The sequence below is a fragment of the Alosa sapidissima genome, chromosome 21 (assembly GCF_018492685.1).
Source record: "Alosa sapidissima isolate fAloSap1 chromosome 21, fAloSap1.pri, whole genome shotgun sequence".
Classification (NCBI taxonomy): domain Eukaryota; kingdom Metazoa; phylum Chordata; class Actinopteri; order Clupeiformes; family Clupeidae; genus Alosa; species Alosa sapidissima.
Genome location: NC_055977.1, coordinates 6,735,562 through 6,752,419, shown reverse-complemented (window position 1 = coordinate 6,752,419; position 16,858 = coordinate 6,735,562). Strand labels below are relative to the sequence as shown.

The following is a 16,858-nucleotide window of genomic DNA, read 5'->3' as shown; positions in this document are numbered from 1 at the left end:
ACATGATACCGAGTGTGAACGTATGTCTCATAGCCCATCTCGACTTGTCCCCTGCACTCCAAAATCTGGCGCTAGTTAGCCGATGCTACCAAAAACTTTTTCAGTAGTGGTGCTTCGGCATCGGGCTAGCCATGCAAATAAATCACTGTTTTACACCCATTTACGAGGCTCAATGTATCTCCACACTTCATTGGTAGACTTCCTAGGGCCCTGACATTTAAAACGAGACATTGAGAACTTTGAAAAAGCACTGGTAGTTTACTTACAAGACGATTTATACAGACAGTATCTTCACGAAGTTTAACGTTTGCAGCCATCTTGAATTTAGTCACGATAAGTCGAGCAACGAGTAAGAATGAACAGCTATGATAAGGGATCAGATTCCAAAAATAATTCAGTGGAAATGCATGGATTCCAGTTTCTTCCAGTAGCAGCAAGATGGCTGCAAACGCTAAACTTCGTGAAGATACTGTCTGTATAAATCGTCTTGTAAGTAAACTACCAGTGCTTTTTCAAAGTTCTCAATGTCTCGTTTTAAATGTCAGGGCCCTCGGAAGTCTACCAATGAAGTGTGGAGATACATTGAGCCTCGTAAATGGGTGTAAAACAGTGATTTATTTGCATGGCTAGCCCGATGCCGAAGCACCACTATTGAAAAAGATGTTGGTAGCATCGGCTAACTAGCGCCAGATTTTGGAGTGCAGGGGACAAGCCGAGATGGGCTATGAGACATACGTTCACACTCGGTATCATGTTTCGATACACTTTAGGTCAATATCACACCGGAATTCTCCTTTAACTCTGAGGTTTATCAACAATGTGCTTGCAATGGCTTTTGTTTATTTGTATTTCCACATGCTTGTCACATACCCCTCATCTGTAACTAGTCATCCCACACTGTCCCTCTCTCGTTGATCTATACTTCCAGGTAGCCAGCTCTACTCTAGTTTTTCAATGTCTGTTTTTAAGTGTCAATACGGTAGTTATGGTGAACTCTGATTTGTTACAGGACATGCAATTCGCCTTATTCACCCAGAGGCCCAGAACCAGGCTAAAGGGTACACTTGCCATTACACCTCAGTCCAGCAGATGGTGGTGGTAATGCACTCCGGTAATGCATGGTGGTGGTAATGCACGAGTCAGAATGATAACCAGGGAGGGGGGGGGGGGGGTTGTATTTTGTATTGACGGTCTGTTGTATAATTGTATAATCTGTCTATTGTTTGACTGCATAAACTCTGTCTATATGTTCATCTTGACTCTACCTATATTGGACTGTTCATGTAGCCTATTATTTTTTGATCCTTCCTGTTATTCCGTTTGTGGTTGTTTTAAAATCTGTTGCTATGCCATTTGCCAGTTTCGTTTAAGGTTGAAATAAAAGCATTCAGCCCTTTAGGCTATTGTCAGGTCTCACACAGTTGGGTCAGTGTGCCAGTTGCAACATACCTGTTTCATGTCAGGTTGGTAGAATCATGCTGAGAACCAGGCCAGCACACTGCGAGAGCACTTACTTCAACTCAACAAACAAGTCAAAATGATCCAATAATTCCTGTACATCTGGACAGAAGATAACTTTATTTTGGTCTGAATACAAATGGATGATTGGAGATGGATTGTTCCTGGGCTGAGGTCTGCACATAAAAACAAGGAATCAGTAAATCTGAGTCCTAATCAGCAATAAAGCACAACCAAAAGAAGTTTTTCAGTATGTTGTCACTACTTTTTATTGAACTTAACATTGTGACACGAGTTATACTAAAGCATTTCCATCCATTCTTTAACATGACTAAATATAAATTGTACTCTGTCACCTATTCCTGTCTAAACATCAAACGGAATGGGACTTTCTTTACTGTCCAAGTTTTCTGTGTTCACCTTTAAAAAACACTAAAACCTGGAGGGGGGGGGGGGGGGGTTCTAGGACTCTTCTGTTTTATCATAGTTGGGAGGACTGATGCATCCCCTCTTCAGCCTCCTTCCCTCCTCTGTGCCGCGGAAAAACTCCATGAATGAGGAAAACATGTAGCTATTCATGACTTTGACTCTGGCGAATATGTCGAGCTCCGTGTTCTGGTCATGGTCGACAGCAGACATCAGTGCGGTGGATCGTTTGTACAGGCTGTTCTCCTTGGCCACCACCTCATCAAGCCATTTCAGCTTCTCCTTGTTGCTGCTGCTGTCAACGTCGGCAATGGTGCCTCCGTAGAAGCCTCGTCGACGCAGCTCAAGCGCAGGCCCGGGCTCCCTGGTCGCCATCGGGTAGTCGTCACTGACGAACGCGGAGCAGATGGAATCCTGTGAACTCTGCGAGCGGCTGACCTCACATGCGATGGTGGTCACGAGGAAGAGGGAGAAAGTGCGGAAGTTGCGCACCGAGGCGGAGAAGACCGCCGTCATGAAATAGCGACCCCACAGGTCGCAGTTGTGCTCGCAGTGGCGGAGCTGAAAGGTCTGGCGGCAGAACGTGACAAATTCAGACGCCACGAGACCCTTTCTCAGCTCCTGCAAGGTGTAGCTCTCCTTTTGAACTTCAAAAGCAGTGATAAATTTCTGGGCCCTACTCATTCCCTTAGCGTTAGTGAATACTCCCACCAGCGCAGTGCGCAGAGTCCGCCTGTGAAACCTGTAGATGTAGTTATTCAGCACGTAATGAACATCCTCGTTCTCATCCTCCATGGCATTGAACCGGATTTCACAGACAAGGTCCAATATGGTGGTGATGTGCTTGATGGTCACCGTGGAAGTATCCAGTGCTAGCGTGCTATTCAGCCACACTGCCTCCAGGTTCCCAGGGTTGTAGTCGGGAGCTCGCCTCTTCCCATGCTCCTCGTAGAACACGCTCCAGGTGAGTCCCTCAAGACAGTCGATGTAGGGGTACTTCTTGCGCAACTCGGCGGGGACAAACATCTGAGGCGCCGTCGGCCAATCCAGGTAGCCCATGAACAGCGAAGGTCCTTGGTGGTTAGGAACCACCTGTCCCCTGGAGCCTGCTCCTTCCCGCCTGGTCAACAGGTTTCCACGGAGATCCAATTTAGCGAAGACCCTCTTGCTGCTGTCTTGGTGTCTCCACAGGCCTTCCTCCTCTGTTAACTGCTCGCCTGTCGGAGACACAGACACCGCAGACGTATAGAGGAGCAACTCTGTCTCCACGCCGAAGACCCTCAGCGCCTGCAGGAGATGTTTGGCAAACTGCTGCTCCTTCCCTAAGTAGCAACCCACGAGACTGATCAGGCGGATACGTCCATCCTGCAGGTCCATGTTGGCAACCAGCTTCGCAATCTCTTCAGGACCATGGCCACCCAGTTGGACTGTACCATCACGACCCCGGACCCCGTGACCCACCATCATCACATGGCTTCTTTCAGTTGGTCTTACCCGAGGGCCCCTGATGGTTTGCAGTGACCCCTTGTGGTAGCTCAGTAGAGTTGACTCTATAGGGCGTTTGTTGAAGATGAATTCGGCAGCCTCCATTACTACCTTGTCCGGTTCCAGGACCAAAATGACCTGATGGTCGTATTCGGTTGTCGTATTTACCATCAGGGATAATTCCTCGGAGAAGATCATGGAGTTGTGGAGTGTAATATTGTTGGTAGAATCACTTTGAACACCTGGAGATTTCTGAAATGGCGCAGACCTTGTGTGAACACAGAAGCCAAAGTTGTCAATTGATTCCTGTCTCTCACAGCCATCAGGTTTGGTTGTACTAGGTCCAAATGGAAGACTTGGCCTGAGGTCTTTGGGTTGAGGCCTGTGTATGGAAAGCAAGAAGTCAGCCCAACATTGTTCTCCAGAAAACAGTATTCTTTGGTTAAATACACCGTCTAACAATGTAGAAATAAATAGAAAGTGAACAACAAACATACAGGCTATGGTGGGATTGTGTTGCTCTTCATATAAGTTCTGCATGTTTGCATTACATTACATTTGGCTGCCGCATTTTTAGCCAAAGCAACTTGCATATGTCAACTATATTACAAGGGATTACATTGTCCCCGGAGCAACTTGGTGTTAAGTGCCTTGCTCAAGAGCACAACAGTGGAAGCCGGGAATTGAACTGACAACTTTCACGCTACTGCACGCTAGCCCAGTTCCTTAACCACTACACTACCACCACCCTACATGCTACTGCACGCTAGCCCAGCTCCTTAACCACTACACTACCACCACCCACCAAAAAGCAGTGGCCACTCTCTGTTTTTGTGCCCTTGGTTACATATATTCACATCAGTGAGACAACGTGTGTCTATTTAAAGGGCCTGTGTAAAATTCTGTGGTATTCAGGTTGTCTTGATTGTAAACGCTTTCGTTTACTTGCAAAGTAACTGATACAGCACTACTTGAGGTAGAAAGTGGTATTACAAGACAGACGGTCCATCTATTGCGGGTTATGTTACTTGTTTTTGGCATAACAGTTATGGCAGTTATTTATTCACATACTGATGCTATTTATTGATAATTTGTGAATGTTTTCAATGTTTTAGTATTTGTGTTCTTGTGTGTCATATGAAGTCAAGGAAAGGCACATTGCAGGGTAAGAGGACACATTTTCTCTGAAACTTTACCACAGAAATGCAGGCAATGCCAGGTCTGGAGTCCAGGTCTTCAGGTTCACTGTGCCTGTAAAAAAAAGGCACTGTCAGAGACGCATTCATTCACTTACACTAGAAGGCCTGTTGTACGATTTGCATGTACTTTCCTTGTGAATGCTAATGTCATTTGAAGATAAGATGCCTATATGTGACTCAATTCTTCAGTTCATTCTTTAGACCAAGATACTTTTGAAGCATTTCCTTCTAGCATTGTTGTCACCTTCCAATTAATTGACATGGTAAATGGTCATATGTCTGACAAAAACACACAAACTATGGACTATGCAGTTGTGGGGTTTGGGTCAGACAAACAAAAAACTTCTGTTTCCAGAAAGATGATTTAGCAAGCTAGCAAGTCCTTAACCTGTAAGAGTTCTGTGTGCCTTTTCAGTAGCTGCTGCTGCATCATTAGTTGTTTCATCCAAAACAATGACCAACATGTCCACTGAATATTGTTTGTCTTTGTTACCTGAAGCCAACGGTGAATTTATATGTTACGTATATGAAACAATATCATAGCACAACACAAAAGCTATCTGTAAACTACTCATTTGTGAAGGGATACAAATACATCATAGATATTTTTTTGTGAAGTTATATGTGGCAATTTATGATAATTTACTGAACAATTTACACATAACATTGCACAGTATCAGTGCTTTGTAATATGTTATATAGGATTAAGCATTATAGTTACCTGCTAAAACTAGCTGGTAGTGGAAAAACCAGATGGAACAAGAGAGAAAGAGCTGCATCTTCATGGTGGTCCAAATACGCATCAGAAGCCCGTTGCACATTGATACGTTCCGTCTACGGGACAAATATGGGCGTCTGACTAATGCTGTAACTGTACGCTCAACCACACAGAGCAATGCTGATAACACTGAACACTTCTATTGCACAGTGGATATCATAAAACGTCCACTAAAATGCAAACGCAATGCAAACATGACAGTGTCTTCTGATGCCTGTGTGACGAAACAGCTGTGGCGGCGATCGAGAAAAACATTCTCAGCTAATTTCAGCTATGGGGGCATATGTCTTTCTTACCATTTAGTAACTAAAGCACATAACAGAGTGTGTTTTGGAAGGATGTGCTATAGTGGCTGAGAAAAAAATGCAATAACAGACAATACATTCATTTTATTTATAAAGTTCCTGTGAAGGCCACTAAGGTCACTTCTCAAATATTTAAGAAAATACAATTTTAAAAATAGGATGTAACATAACTGTGTTCAGAGCACGTCTGTACAAATAATCTGACACTATACATTTCAGTCACATTTGAGTCTATTCCATGATCTGTTACCGGTTCATGTCAAATGCTGAAACTCGAACCAGAAGTCTGATGAAAGTCCCTGCATCAAAATGACTCTTGGTGTGGAATAACATCTCCATCCTTCACTAGAGCTGTTGTTGAATCAGATGTTTGTCTTGTCAGCAAAACTATTAGTAATGATTAGGCAAGTATTGACCATGGCAGTATGTTGAAGTTCAAGTTTGTTGCAATATACTTGATAAAGATGTCATGTCATATTAATAGCAGTAATGTCATTCTTAGACTCAGCGCCAGCTCAACTTCACAGCGTAAATTAAATAGAAATAATATATAGAAAGAGAAAAATCAAAGTCTTAAGTGCAAAAAGAAAGATATAAGATGAATAATTAAAGTGGCAATGGTAACAGTGCAGATATTAAATCCACTGTAAATGCAAAGAGGTGTGTAGTGTTCAAATGGAATGTGCACACTTTCATATAAGTGTTGTAATGTTTAGGATAACAGTAAGTTTTACCACTAGATGGTGCTCTTAAATTAGGTAACACTAGTTTTGCACTCCCGCCACTGCTGTGTGCAAAAGCATGTTCCTTGATAATGCTCTACCGTTTTTTTTCCATAGAAGCTCTCGGTACACCATTTTTGTGGTCCTTGTCATTGACCAAGTTACCACAATATGTGTTAATGACACTTCATTATATCCTGATAAAAACTGTCTCTGACTTGAGTGGTTCGGGTCCAAATGTTTTTGGACTTTTGGAACATAATGCCTGTCTACCTGAACCAAACTTCCATCCTTTCTGAATTCTCTAAACATGAGTGTGTATCCAAGGATCTCTTAATCCTAACATAGCCTACATCTCTCTGATATCTAGGAGAATCGCCACTGATGTGACTGATCACACAATATTCAATATGTGTTTTGTTTTCTTTATAATCTCACAATGTCTTGTGAACAGAAACAACTTTGAAACATATCCACTATCTTGCAATCAACCGCCTCCACACACAATAATGTAACTTTGTTGTTTTGAAACAGAAAATTGACAACAAGACAAAACAGTTTGGCTATCTTAACAAAACTGGCATCATGACTTGTCATTTTGATTGCACTGATCTTTTCAATGGCATAAATAGTGCAGTTTGTAGGCCTACTAATTGTTTTAAGAAATGCACTAACTGTTGTGCAAATGTTCATTATGATTTGAGAAATGCACAAAAGTGACAAAAAAAACTAAATAAACAACTGTATTTGCTTAGAGGTAAGATGCTTGTGAAAGAAGGATATGCAGCTTTAAGTGACAAAAACAGCAAATTCCCAAGTTCACATTAAAAAAATAGTTGGATATGAAAGTCCACATGGACTACAAATGGACTACAACGTGACGACAAAAGAGACGACGAGCCCACAATTGGCAGCTCCGTTAGCAAAATCCCCATTTCTCACCTCTTGTTCCCACATGAGGTGACGTGAACAATGGTGTTTTCTGTTTGGATTTGGATGTTAAAGCAACACCAAAGAACTTTTCCTCTGTCGCACGCACGCTATTTGTTTATCCAGCAACGGCTTTGCAAATAAGGATGTCCATAAAAAAGGTAGAATATGTTGCATGATTTTATGAAAGAACGATGTATTGCGACATCATGCAAGTCAAATTTGTAGTTTCTTATGTCTCATTCCATCGAACTACAAACCCGCTACCCAATCTGGCAAAGTTACATAGTGCGGTAAACAATTTTGGAAACATTATTTTAAGGTACAAAAAACTCTTTGGTGTTGCTTTAACCTACATGTTAAATGTTAATTGTGTTATAATGATTTAGGAGTCGCCCAGTAGATGGCGCTCCAACATAAGTAATAGTGTTAGGGTAATAGGGTTTCTAATAGAGAAGTGTGATCAAGATAGCCTAGAAATCTAGACGCGCCCCTAGCGGCAGGAAATTACATTTGCTGCCAGGGCTAGTCTAGCATCTCTCCGTTGGCTTGTGAGCTCCAGAAATCGAAACTTAATCAGGACATTGAAATTGTGTATAGAGTCGTTTGGTGGGCTTAACATAATGATTGATGGCAGAGTTGCAACGGTTTGGCTTGAATTCCCTGCTACTTGAAAACAAATATCCTATTGCGTCCTATTGCGTGCAGAGGGAATTTGAAAGACAACTGATTATCCTGCCCCTCGGACTGAGCACTGCGAACGGTGAGTGCCCAGACCCTACATTTTAATGTGGGTCTGGCTCGCCAGGCTATGATCAAGATGCTAAATAATAAGATATTAATGCAAAATAATGCTATCTTGAAATAATGACATGATGTCAAAATCATGATAAATTATCTCAAATAATGAGTTGTGAGTTGTGACCTGCATTTTTTTTTCTTTTGTGTGGCGGAAACAGGCTTCCATAGTATTGCGACCTTCAGGTTGCCAGATAAATCAGGATGGCACACAGCGTTCAGTAGATGGTCCTAGACATATTTGCAGATTAACGTAATTTCTTTGATTTTTAAAGGGATATTCCAACATTTGGGGAAATAAACTCGTTTTCCACCTCCCCTTGAGTTAAACTGTTGAGTTTTACCTTTCCCCAGTTCATCCAGCCGTTCTCTAAATCTGAAAGTAACACTTTTAGCTCCAGCTTATTGAATCAGATTAGACCGTTAGTTTATAGGAGAGATGCTAACGTTCTAATCTGATTCAATGAGCTAAAAGTACTACTGTCTACTGAGAATGGCTGGATGAACTGGGGAAAGGTAAAACTCAATTGTTTAAGGCGAGTCACGGCAGGTGAAAACATTGTTTTTTCATGCACTGGTCAATTTCGAGATTTTGAGCTAGTATGTTACCTTAGCATGTATTCTATCACACTACTACAACAAAAAAGTCCAATTTACACATTTAGGTGTTTATTTCATTATATTGTGTCTACTCGCGCCTGTATATTAAATTCAGCAAAAGTTAGCATTCTAACCTTGCATGCACTGCGACCGTGGTCCAAAACATATCATGTGTACTACCGTTGGAACTATTTTCGGGCATAGCACCGGCAAAGCACCGCTGCCAGGCGCAAAGACATCACGCAGCATCTCTTCGGGAGCGTTGCCCACCATCGATGGCAGTATTTTATCCCACTCTGCACAGCACAAACACTCCATTTCAGTCGGCATGGGTTGGCACACTCCACACTCACACCACCAGTTCGTGTTTGCTCCTGTTCTCTCATCCGACTCGACTAGTCGCAACGTCCTCTCTTCCCAGATCCAAAGCTCGCAACTCCTCTTCAGTGAACTCGAAAAGGTAGGGTCTTGGATCTTGGTAGTCGAAGTCATTATCTTCGTCTATTGTGTAATCTTCCATATTCATCGCCATTAGAACTCTTAGAGAAAGCCCACTTGTCAGTGTCAGCCTAGTAGCAGAGAACTTGGTAGTCACGCTGGTGTATTGCCGGAAGTTGAGGGTTTTCATATGCTGCGTGATGTCTTTGCGCCTGGCAGCGGTGCTTTGCCGGTGCTATGCCCGAAAATAGTTCCAAATCTAAATTGGTCTAGTAAATCCCTTCGTGTTAATTTGCATTGATATTTGTACTCAATGTGAATGTACAGGTTACGAGAAATAATTATAAAAAGTGTCAAAGAGTTATTTGATTCACTTTTGCAACGACATGCTAGCTGATATCGCCGGATTACAGCGACTACTCTAAGCTAAAGCTAACCAGGCCGTTTCTAGATTAGGACAATGGCTGGGTCGGCTATAAAAACGCATTGGCTCAACTCTAGGGACTGCGGGGAGTGACCCAATTTCACCTAGGGGTGGCGTATTCCTTTAAGGCGGGCTTAACAGGATGATGACAGTTCTACTACGGTAAACAACAAGGAAGGTGGCTATGGCGAACGAAGAGCAGTTGTTTGAATCTGCGTTGGTGTCAACTTTGGAGGAGTTGGACTTGTGCTTTTCTTTGAAAGTTGAGCAACACAATGCACTTAAGTCATTCCTTTCGAAGAAGGATGTATTTGCCGTTTTGCCGACCGGATACGGATATGGTCGTAGTGCTGGCCTATTGTTCTCTGCCCGCCCCTTGGATTAAGCGAGGTGAATGGGTCGATTCCAGACTATAGAGTCCCGAAGTGTGACGTAGCGTTTCCATGACAGCAGAATCACTGGCTCTAAACAAACTTTCGAAGTGGCATAAATAGCATTGAATTTAGACATGTGGCATCATTTCTAGCTAATAAAAATAAATATATCCATTTAAACGTGTTTTACCTGCTAGGCAGCAGCTTAGCCACATAACACGGATTCCCTGGCAGGTGTAATAGAAAGAAACAAAATTCCAGTGGATATTTCACGTCTTCTCAAAGAATGGCGGCTGTTAAGAGCGACGTTTTTTGCCAAAAAAATAAAGCCAAAACACGTCCGTGAATTTAAGGATTTTAACCGCATGCTGTGAAGTTACATGCAGGTCTGTTTTACGGAGGAAACCCATGCTAAAATAAAACTCTGTAGTCACGAATTTGATCGTGTTGGTATGAATATATGCTGTAGTATGTGATTCCTACAGTGTAAAAAAATATACTAACGTCTTAGAAACGTTGTAAAATTATTGAAATAGATTAAGAAAGCCACCGCTATGGCGATTTCTATGGTTAGATTGATTTGTTTAGATCCAGTGAAATTGCTAGCCTGGGTGTTCCCATGCTGCCTTGCGCGCGATTTGATTCACGCTGCTAAGGCAGCCTGGAGACCATGGAGCAAATTTTCGCCTGAGATAGGGAACCAATCATAGAACAGGGGGGAAAGCAAGACGATGATGAGCTATGCACAGACGCATTTGATAGACATCTGTGGCACCCAATAAACGGATCTGGGCATTTTTTTCAAGTACGAGAAAATGAACGCTTGGTTTCCAGACCACGTCTCATTGAGAAGTGGTGGCGCTAGCCAGGCTATGAAATTGCTGCCTTGGCTTCGGGAGTATTAGAAAGATCCTTGATTACTAGCAAGATAGAGCAACGTAATTCGTTACTATGGGAGCAAAACGGGACAGTTCCGTTTTCCGGGAGTGTCACCCTACGCCACTAAATAAACTTTCTCTCTTAATAAGCAATAAGAACAGATAAACATAATTGTGTTCACAGTATTATTGTCCATAATCATGTATGATACCAATGAATCATTCTTTAGGACATGATATGAATAATTTAATTATTTATGTGAACCGAGCTAGCTAGCTAGCTAACGCTAGCTTAAAATGCTATACAAGTGGATGGGAGTAGCTATGGCAATACAGCTATGCGCTAACAAGTGACTAGTAGTTGAAGGACTTCCCTTAAACTTAATATACTGTTGAGTATAAACTATCCACTTTAACTAATGTCAGTTATGTTATTCAGCTAGTTGTCATTTCAAATAAATTACCATAGGAAATTACACGTCTCCGTTTAAAATTTTACCTTAGCTAAGAGGCTAGCTAGCATGCTAACAACCGGACAGGAACTGGCAGCAGCATGGTCTTATATTAAGTTATTTTATTACAAATTCGAACGCTAAAAAATTACACTTTTAAGCTTGAAAGGATCCCAAACACTTACAGATTATGACAAAATTTTCCAAAAAACCCTCAACAAATCCAGAAAGACATAATGACCAATTTATTGGTAAAATTCCACAAGTCTCCATTGACATTAGTGCAGCAAGGGTTTACTCTGGTCTGCATAAAGGGGGATTTCCCCCCCTCCCCCTTGCAATAATCGAACGCGGAAATTGTTGAACGTTTGCGCCTCTCGCTCCGCTTTAACCCTCTCTGGTATTAGGGGTTTGCACCAAGGGGGCAGGCGAATTCCCGGAAGTAGAAGAATCGACGTAGGCTGGAGGGACCACCTCTCTGCTAACTCCCATAGAAGCCCATTCATTCTAGGATTTTTTTGAAATACCATAACTTCATATAACATATATCCTGTGCCGATATTGTAGCTTCTGTGTAATCCACATAAACACTACAAAGGCAAAACAGACTCCACTATCTCGTCCGTAACGTTGGTTACCCGTAAGAAGAATGGTTAGCTTGTTCGGTTGGAGGGAAGCTAGCTTTGACGTAATCTCTCTTTCGCGCCGTAGGGAGATAACCGTATTGTTTGTGTAACCCACCTTAAAGTTTGGTTACTAAGACCATAACTTTAGTTTTAGAACAGTTTGAGTTCAATAAATATTTTAATATATAAATATGAATAAATATGAAGAAGTAGCCAGAACAAGAAGCTGAGTTTACATGATGATATGTATTTCTTTTTCATTCTCTTTTTGGTCTGCTTGAAAGTGCAGGTATTCTAAAATACTTTTATTGTGGTATAGTCATCTCCTAGGTGACGGGGTTGTTTTTCACTCTCGAGACTCCACTTGAATGAAATTGATTAGACGTTACTGATAATCCTCTTAAGAAAAATAATACTCTTTATCTAACTCTAATCTAACTTTTTCTAAATCTATCTATCATATTGAATCATTTTACCTTTCCTTATATCTATTTTTCTACGGATTGTTGAAGACCTGTGTTGTTTGAACCTCGAACTCCGATTGGTTTTTTATGTACACTGGAACACTGGATGGCGAGTCAGTCCCCTTGGATCGACTGAACTGTTCTACCCTTTCATACTGGATAACCAACCCCTTGAACTGCCCTTTCATACTGGATAACCAACCCCTTGGATCTGTTCCCTGGATACAGATAAGCCTTCACACATACACTGACATTGTACACTCACACCACCTTACCCGGGTATTTCTTTTCTTTTGTACATTTGAGTTTTTTACTATTGATTTGATACTTTGAATTTTTAAGAGCTCTTTTATTATTTTATAGGGTTTTGTATTTATTTACTATTTATTTTCTATTTACTAGTATTTCCTCTTCTTTTCTCATAGAGAAAAGATATTCTTGCATTTAATAAACCTGCATTATTTATTTATAACATTTTACATACTGGTGTCCTTGTCAATTTACTCCCCCCTTAATGCCGAACCTAGAACTGGCCTAAACTTAACAGTAACTCATAGAAGCACCTCCTTTTACTTTAAAGTGCAATTTATTATTAAGTAGAGTAGAGGGGTGCTACATTTGGATAAGAAGCTCAGTCCACCTTACTGTCTATGACGGTAACTCATAAGCAAAACCTAGCATACACGACCGTAGCTGTTGAAAACTGCATGGAACTGACAGGGATTGTTTTGTTTAATAATAAATAAATAAATACATTATGCTGCTACCTTCTGCTTTTCCCAAATACAATGTAGCCTACAGGTGTACCTTTCATCAGTCCAGTTGCAATGGATGGACTGTGATGAACTGCCCTACTTGTGATTGTTTAGATGTTTTAAAGGTTTTATAACAATGCTACACATTTTTTGGCAAGTGCTACAAATCTATTCACCTTTGCAGCGCCAGTAGGCTACTTTGTGTGCGGCCCGCAAACACACATTCCAAACAAGCATACACAAAAGTTTCAAGAGTGGGGGATGGAGTAGAAGATGGAGACAAATTCATTAATATGATTTATTTTCGCGGAATGGATGTACAGGACTGAGCGGCGGTCATATTTTGTACCACTATGCGGTACATCTAGTTTTTACTGTGTCTGTCTCTATTATGTTCACTGTGTGCTGCTACCTTGGCCAGGGCTCACTTGTAAATGAGATACCTATCTCAATGTGATTTTCTTCCCTGGTTAAATAATAATAATAATAAAAGGTTCCATAAGCGCCTGCAGAAAGTCATTAGTTTCTGACAGCGCTACTCGACCAGGGCTCGACCAAGGGAAAACAGGTTCTGGGAGGGTGTTTGGCTCGGGGTCATGGTGCAAAGGACCCTAGGGTGAAATTACTCCGAACCATCGCTTTAAGAACAAACTTTCTTTTTCTTCAAAGAAAGATGGAAAATATAAAAAGTGGCTCCTCTTACCCCACTCTCCCCCATGCTGTTGTTCCTCTTCAGCTCCTCCAACCTTCCCTGCTCCAGTGCCAGCCTCTTGACATTCCCCCATGCTGTTGTTCCCCTTCAGCTCCTCCAACCTTCCCTGCTCCAGTGCCAGCCTCTTGACATTCCCCCATGCTGTTGTTCCTCTTCAGCTCCTCCAACCTTTCCTGCTCCAGTGCCAGCCTCTTGACATTCCCCCATGCTGTTGTTCCTCTTCAGCTCCTCCAACCTTTCCTGCTCCAGTGCCAGCCTCTTGACATTCCCCCATGCTGTTGTTCCTCTTCAGCTCCTCCAACCTTTCCTGCTCCAGTGCCAGCCTCTTGACATTCCCCCATGCTGTTGTTCCTCTTCAGCTCCTCCAACCTTCCCTGCTCCAGTGCCAGCCTCTTGACATTCTGTAGTAGAATAACTTGTTGTCTTGAGAAATTATGGGCAGTGCACCTCATGAATAGAATATACCTTTGCGAGAGCATTTTCTACATCTGCTGCTCCAGCACCAATCTCTTGATAGTCACTACTAAAATAACTTGGTGTTGTTGAAAGTATTAGCATTTAATGAATAGAATAGACTGTATCTACCTTTCCATACCGCTGAGATAGCATTTCCTCCATATTTTCAAATTTCCTTTGGTTCCAAGCCACAGCCAGAATTGTAATCATGTCTGCTCTAGCTGTTGTAGTGCAAGCAAACTTATGTAAGTTATCATAATGTTATAAAAACTATGTGCATACTAGTGTATCATTGTAATATACTCGTACTTACCACCTTTTGTCATATATTTTGTGCTGATGCCTGCCCTGGAGAGGAAGCTGTTGACCTTTACAGCATAAAAGCAATATAAACAAAATAAGTACAGATGCATGCACTTTAAAAATATTAATAAATTCAATGTTTGACCAAAGTAGATGCAGATGTACTGTACAGTATATGCAGTTATGTATACCTGCTCAACCTCCTCCCCAATTGTGTTGCCGGCCCCCACTTGGTTACGCCCACTCAATTTCAGCTGTAAAAAAAGAAAAAACATTCAAAGACACATTCCAAAGTGCATAAAAGAATGTAACAATAAAACTGTTTCATCCAATCATTACCTCACATGCACAAGTGTGGGCTTTAGCATGCATCACTGACAGCAGTGGATGCATGCTGAGCAGCCCCTGCAGGTCTGGCAACACACGGGATACACATTGCAAATAGGGGAAGTACTTGCACATCACATCACTGCAGAAGAACCTGACGTTACACCTTGCCAGGTCCTTCTGCAGGAACAGGGGAATGCAAATACTTCCCCCCTGAACATATTTAGCGCCCTCAGAAGGACGCCATGGCGGCACACCGCCACCTCAACCCCCTCCTCATCAATGTTGGAGGCAGATCTTGGGGCCCTCTCCTTGACTGCAGAAAATTGCGATGCCCCACAACGGGCCTTACCAGGAGCCTAAAACAGAACATTGTGTAAAATCTACAATGACTAGTAGTACATTGACTAGAGGATAATATACATATGTTCAGATGATTTTTGAATTTTATCTACAAATTCTGCCACGTCATCGTCCTTAGCCAAGAATTTTCCCTCAAATAGACTCTTTGAGGTGCTACAAAAAAATATGTAATAACATAAGGTTATTGAAGTTTCACCTTTGGTTATAATAGGTATGTATGTGAAAAATGGTTTATAGTACCCTGTGGTGTTGAAGCGATAGAGCTTCCTATTGCCATCTACAGATATGGCGTGCATTTCCGGAGTGCTTGCAGTGCACTGGAAGGGCTGGGCCTCAGCCATTGCCTCCACTTCACGCTGTGCAAAGCACCACTCCAGAAATGCACGCTGGAAAGTGTCCCCGCAAATTTTTCCAACCTAGCAAAATGACAGACAAGTAAATTGAAAGACATATAACACATGTTAAATGTTAACAAGTTGTTAAATTCTCAACACATTAAAATTCTCAACAAATTAAAAATTCACTGCTATGAACCAACAGCCAAAGCCTGCTACTCGCTTGAATCTTTAGTATGAAACACATTGTTCACATCTTTTATATGTGGGTGCTCAGGAGACAATTAAATGCTGGTTTTCAATGTTGTATAGATTTCTACTGTCTATTTCTGTTGCAACAAGAAAGTTACCTACATTTAAACAACAACTGTAAGAGTTGTGTATGATTCTTAAAAACTGTGTATGTTCTTAGTGTCCTATACAAGATTGAGTTTATGTAAACTATACAATAGAAGACTCGCTCTCCCAAATAGCTTGGTTCTTCCATCAAGCATTCCAAGGAATGCTTGGCGAGATAGTCCAGGGGCCAGCAGCTTTATGTCTTGAAAAGACCTCAGGAGATCCACCTCATAGATGGTGTGGTGGTGGTGGAGCGTTGCTGGCCAGTATCCAGACCTTATTAGGTAATCTAAACATGCTGTCCAAGTGGACAGGCATGACCTGCATGTCTGCACTGGCAGCTGAAGTTGGTATCGTCCTAGAATCATGAGTAGATTGAAGTGTTTTCATTGCACCGGAATATGTATCTGGTGTAAACTTAGCATGAACAACATGGTTAATTGGTACAATACATATAAAAGTTGAAATGCAAATAAATGGAGCTCTGACCATTCATTCCTATTAGGATGACCTCCTTGCCACCACTGCATTCAATCAGTGCAGGGGAACAGGTGCACCATTTTTTCAAGTACACAGGTAATAGCCGCACTACAACACAGAGTTGTCTATGTTTAAGATGATAGTTATATACAAGTATGTAAGACATTGGAAAACACAAGTGTGATAGTTACATAGTAAAGATGTCCTCATACCTTCAGAGTACACTTTGTAGTCTCCCTCAACCTCTTCAACTACCATGTCTGGGGCCAAAGGTTGAAAGTAGCCTTCAAACATGCCATCCCTGTCATGCAATGTGTTGCTGTGGGTGATTTTATCACAGGGCCCACACTGTGTGCACATGCCCTTTTTGCATCTGAGCACAGCTGCCCTTACACCAGTGCCGGCCCGAGCCTTTTGGGGGCCCTAAGCAG

General features: G+C 41.8%; 1 protein-coding gene and 1 long non-coding RNA gene across 2 annotated transcripts; one reads left to right on the top strand and one right to left on the bottom strand.

Annotated features, from left to right (window-relative positions):
* Window positions 1–1,541: 1,541 nt before the first annotated feature.
* On the bottom strand, window positions 1,542–5,456 carry LOC121695841. The gene is made up of 3 exons (XM_042076984.1): window positions 5,290–5,456; window positions 4,566–4,620; window positions 1,542–3,751 (listed from the first exon to the last, which is right to left on the bottom strand). The coding sequence occupies exons 1-3, from the start codon at window positions 5,387–5,389 to the stop codon at window positions 1,921–1,923; spliced, it is 1,986 nt and encodes a 661-aa protein (XP_041932918.1). The 5' UTR covers window positions 5,390–5,456; the 3' UTR covers window positions 1,542–1,920.
* On the top strand, window positions 4,482–12,836 carry LOC121695853. Its single transcript, XR_006026183.1, has 3 exons — window positions 4,482–4,491; window positions 4,589–4,601; window positions 12,406–12,836. It is a non-coding gene; the product is annotated as an uncharacterized LOC121695853 (long non-coding RNA).
* Window positions 12,837–16,858: the final 4,022 nt, after the last annotated feature.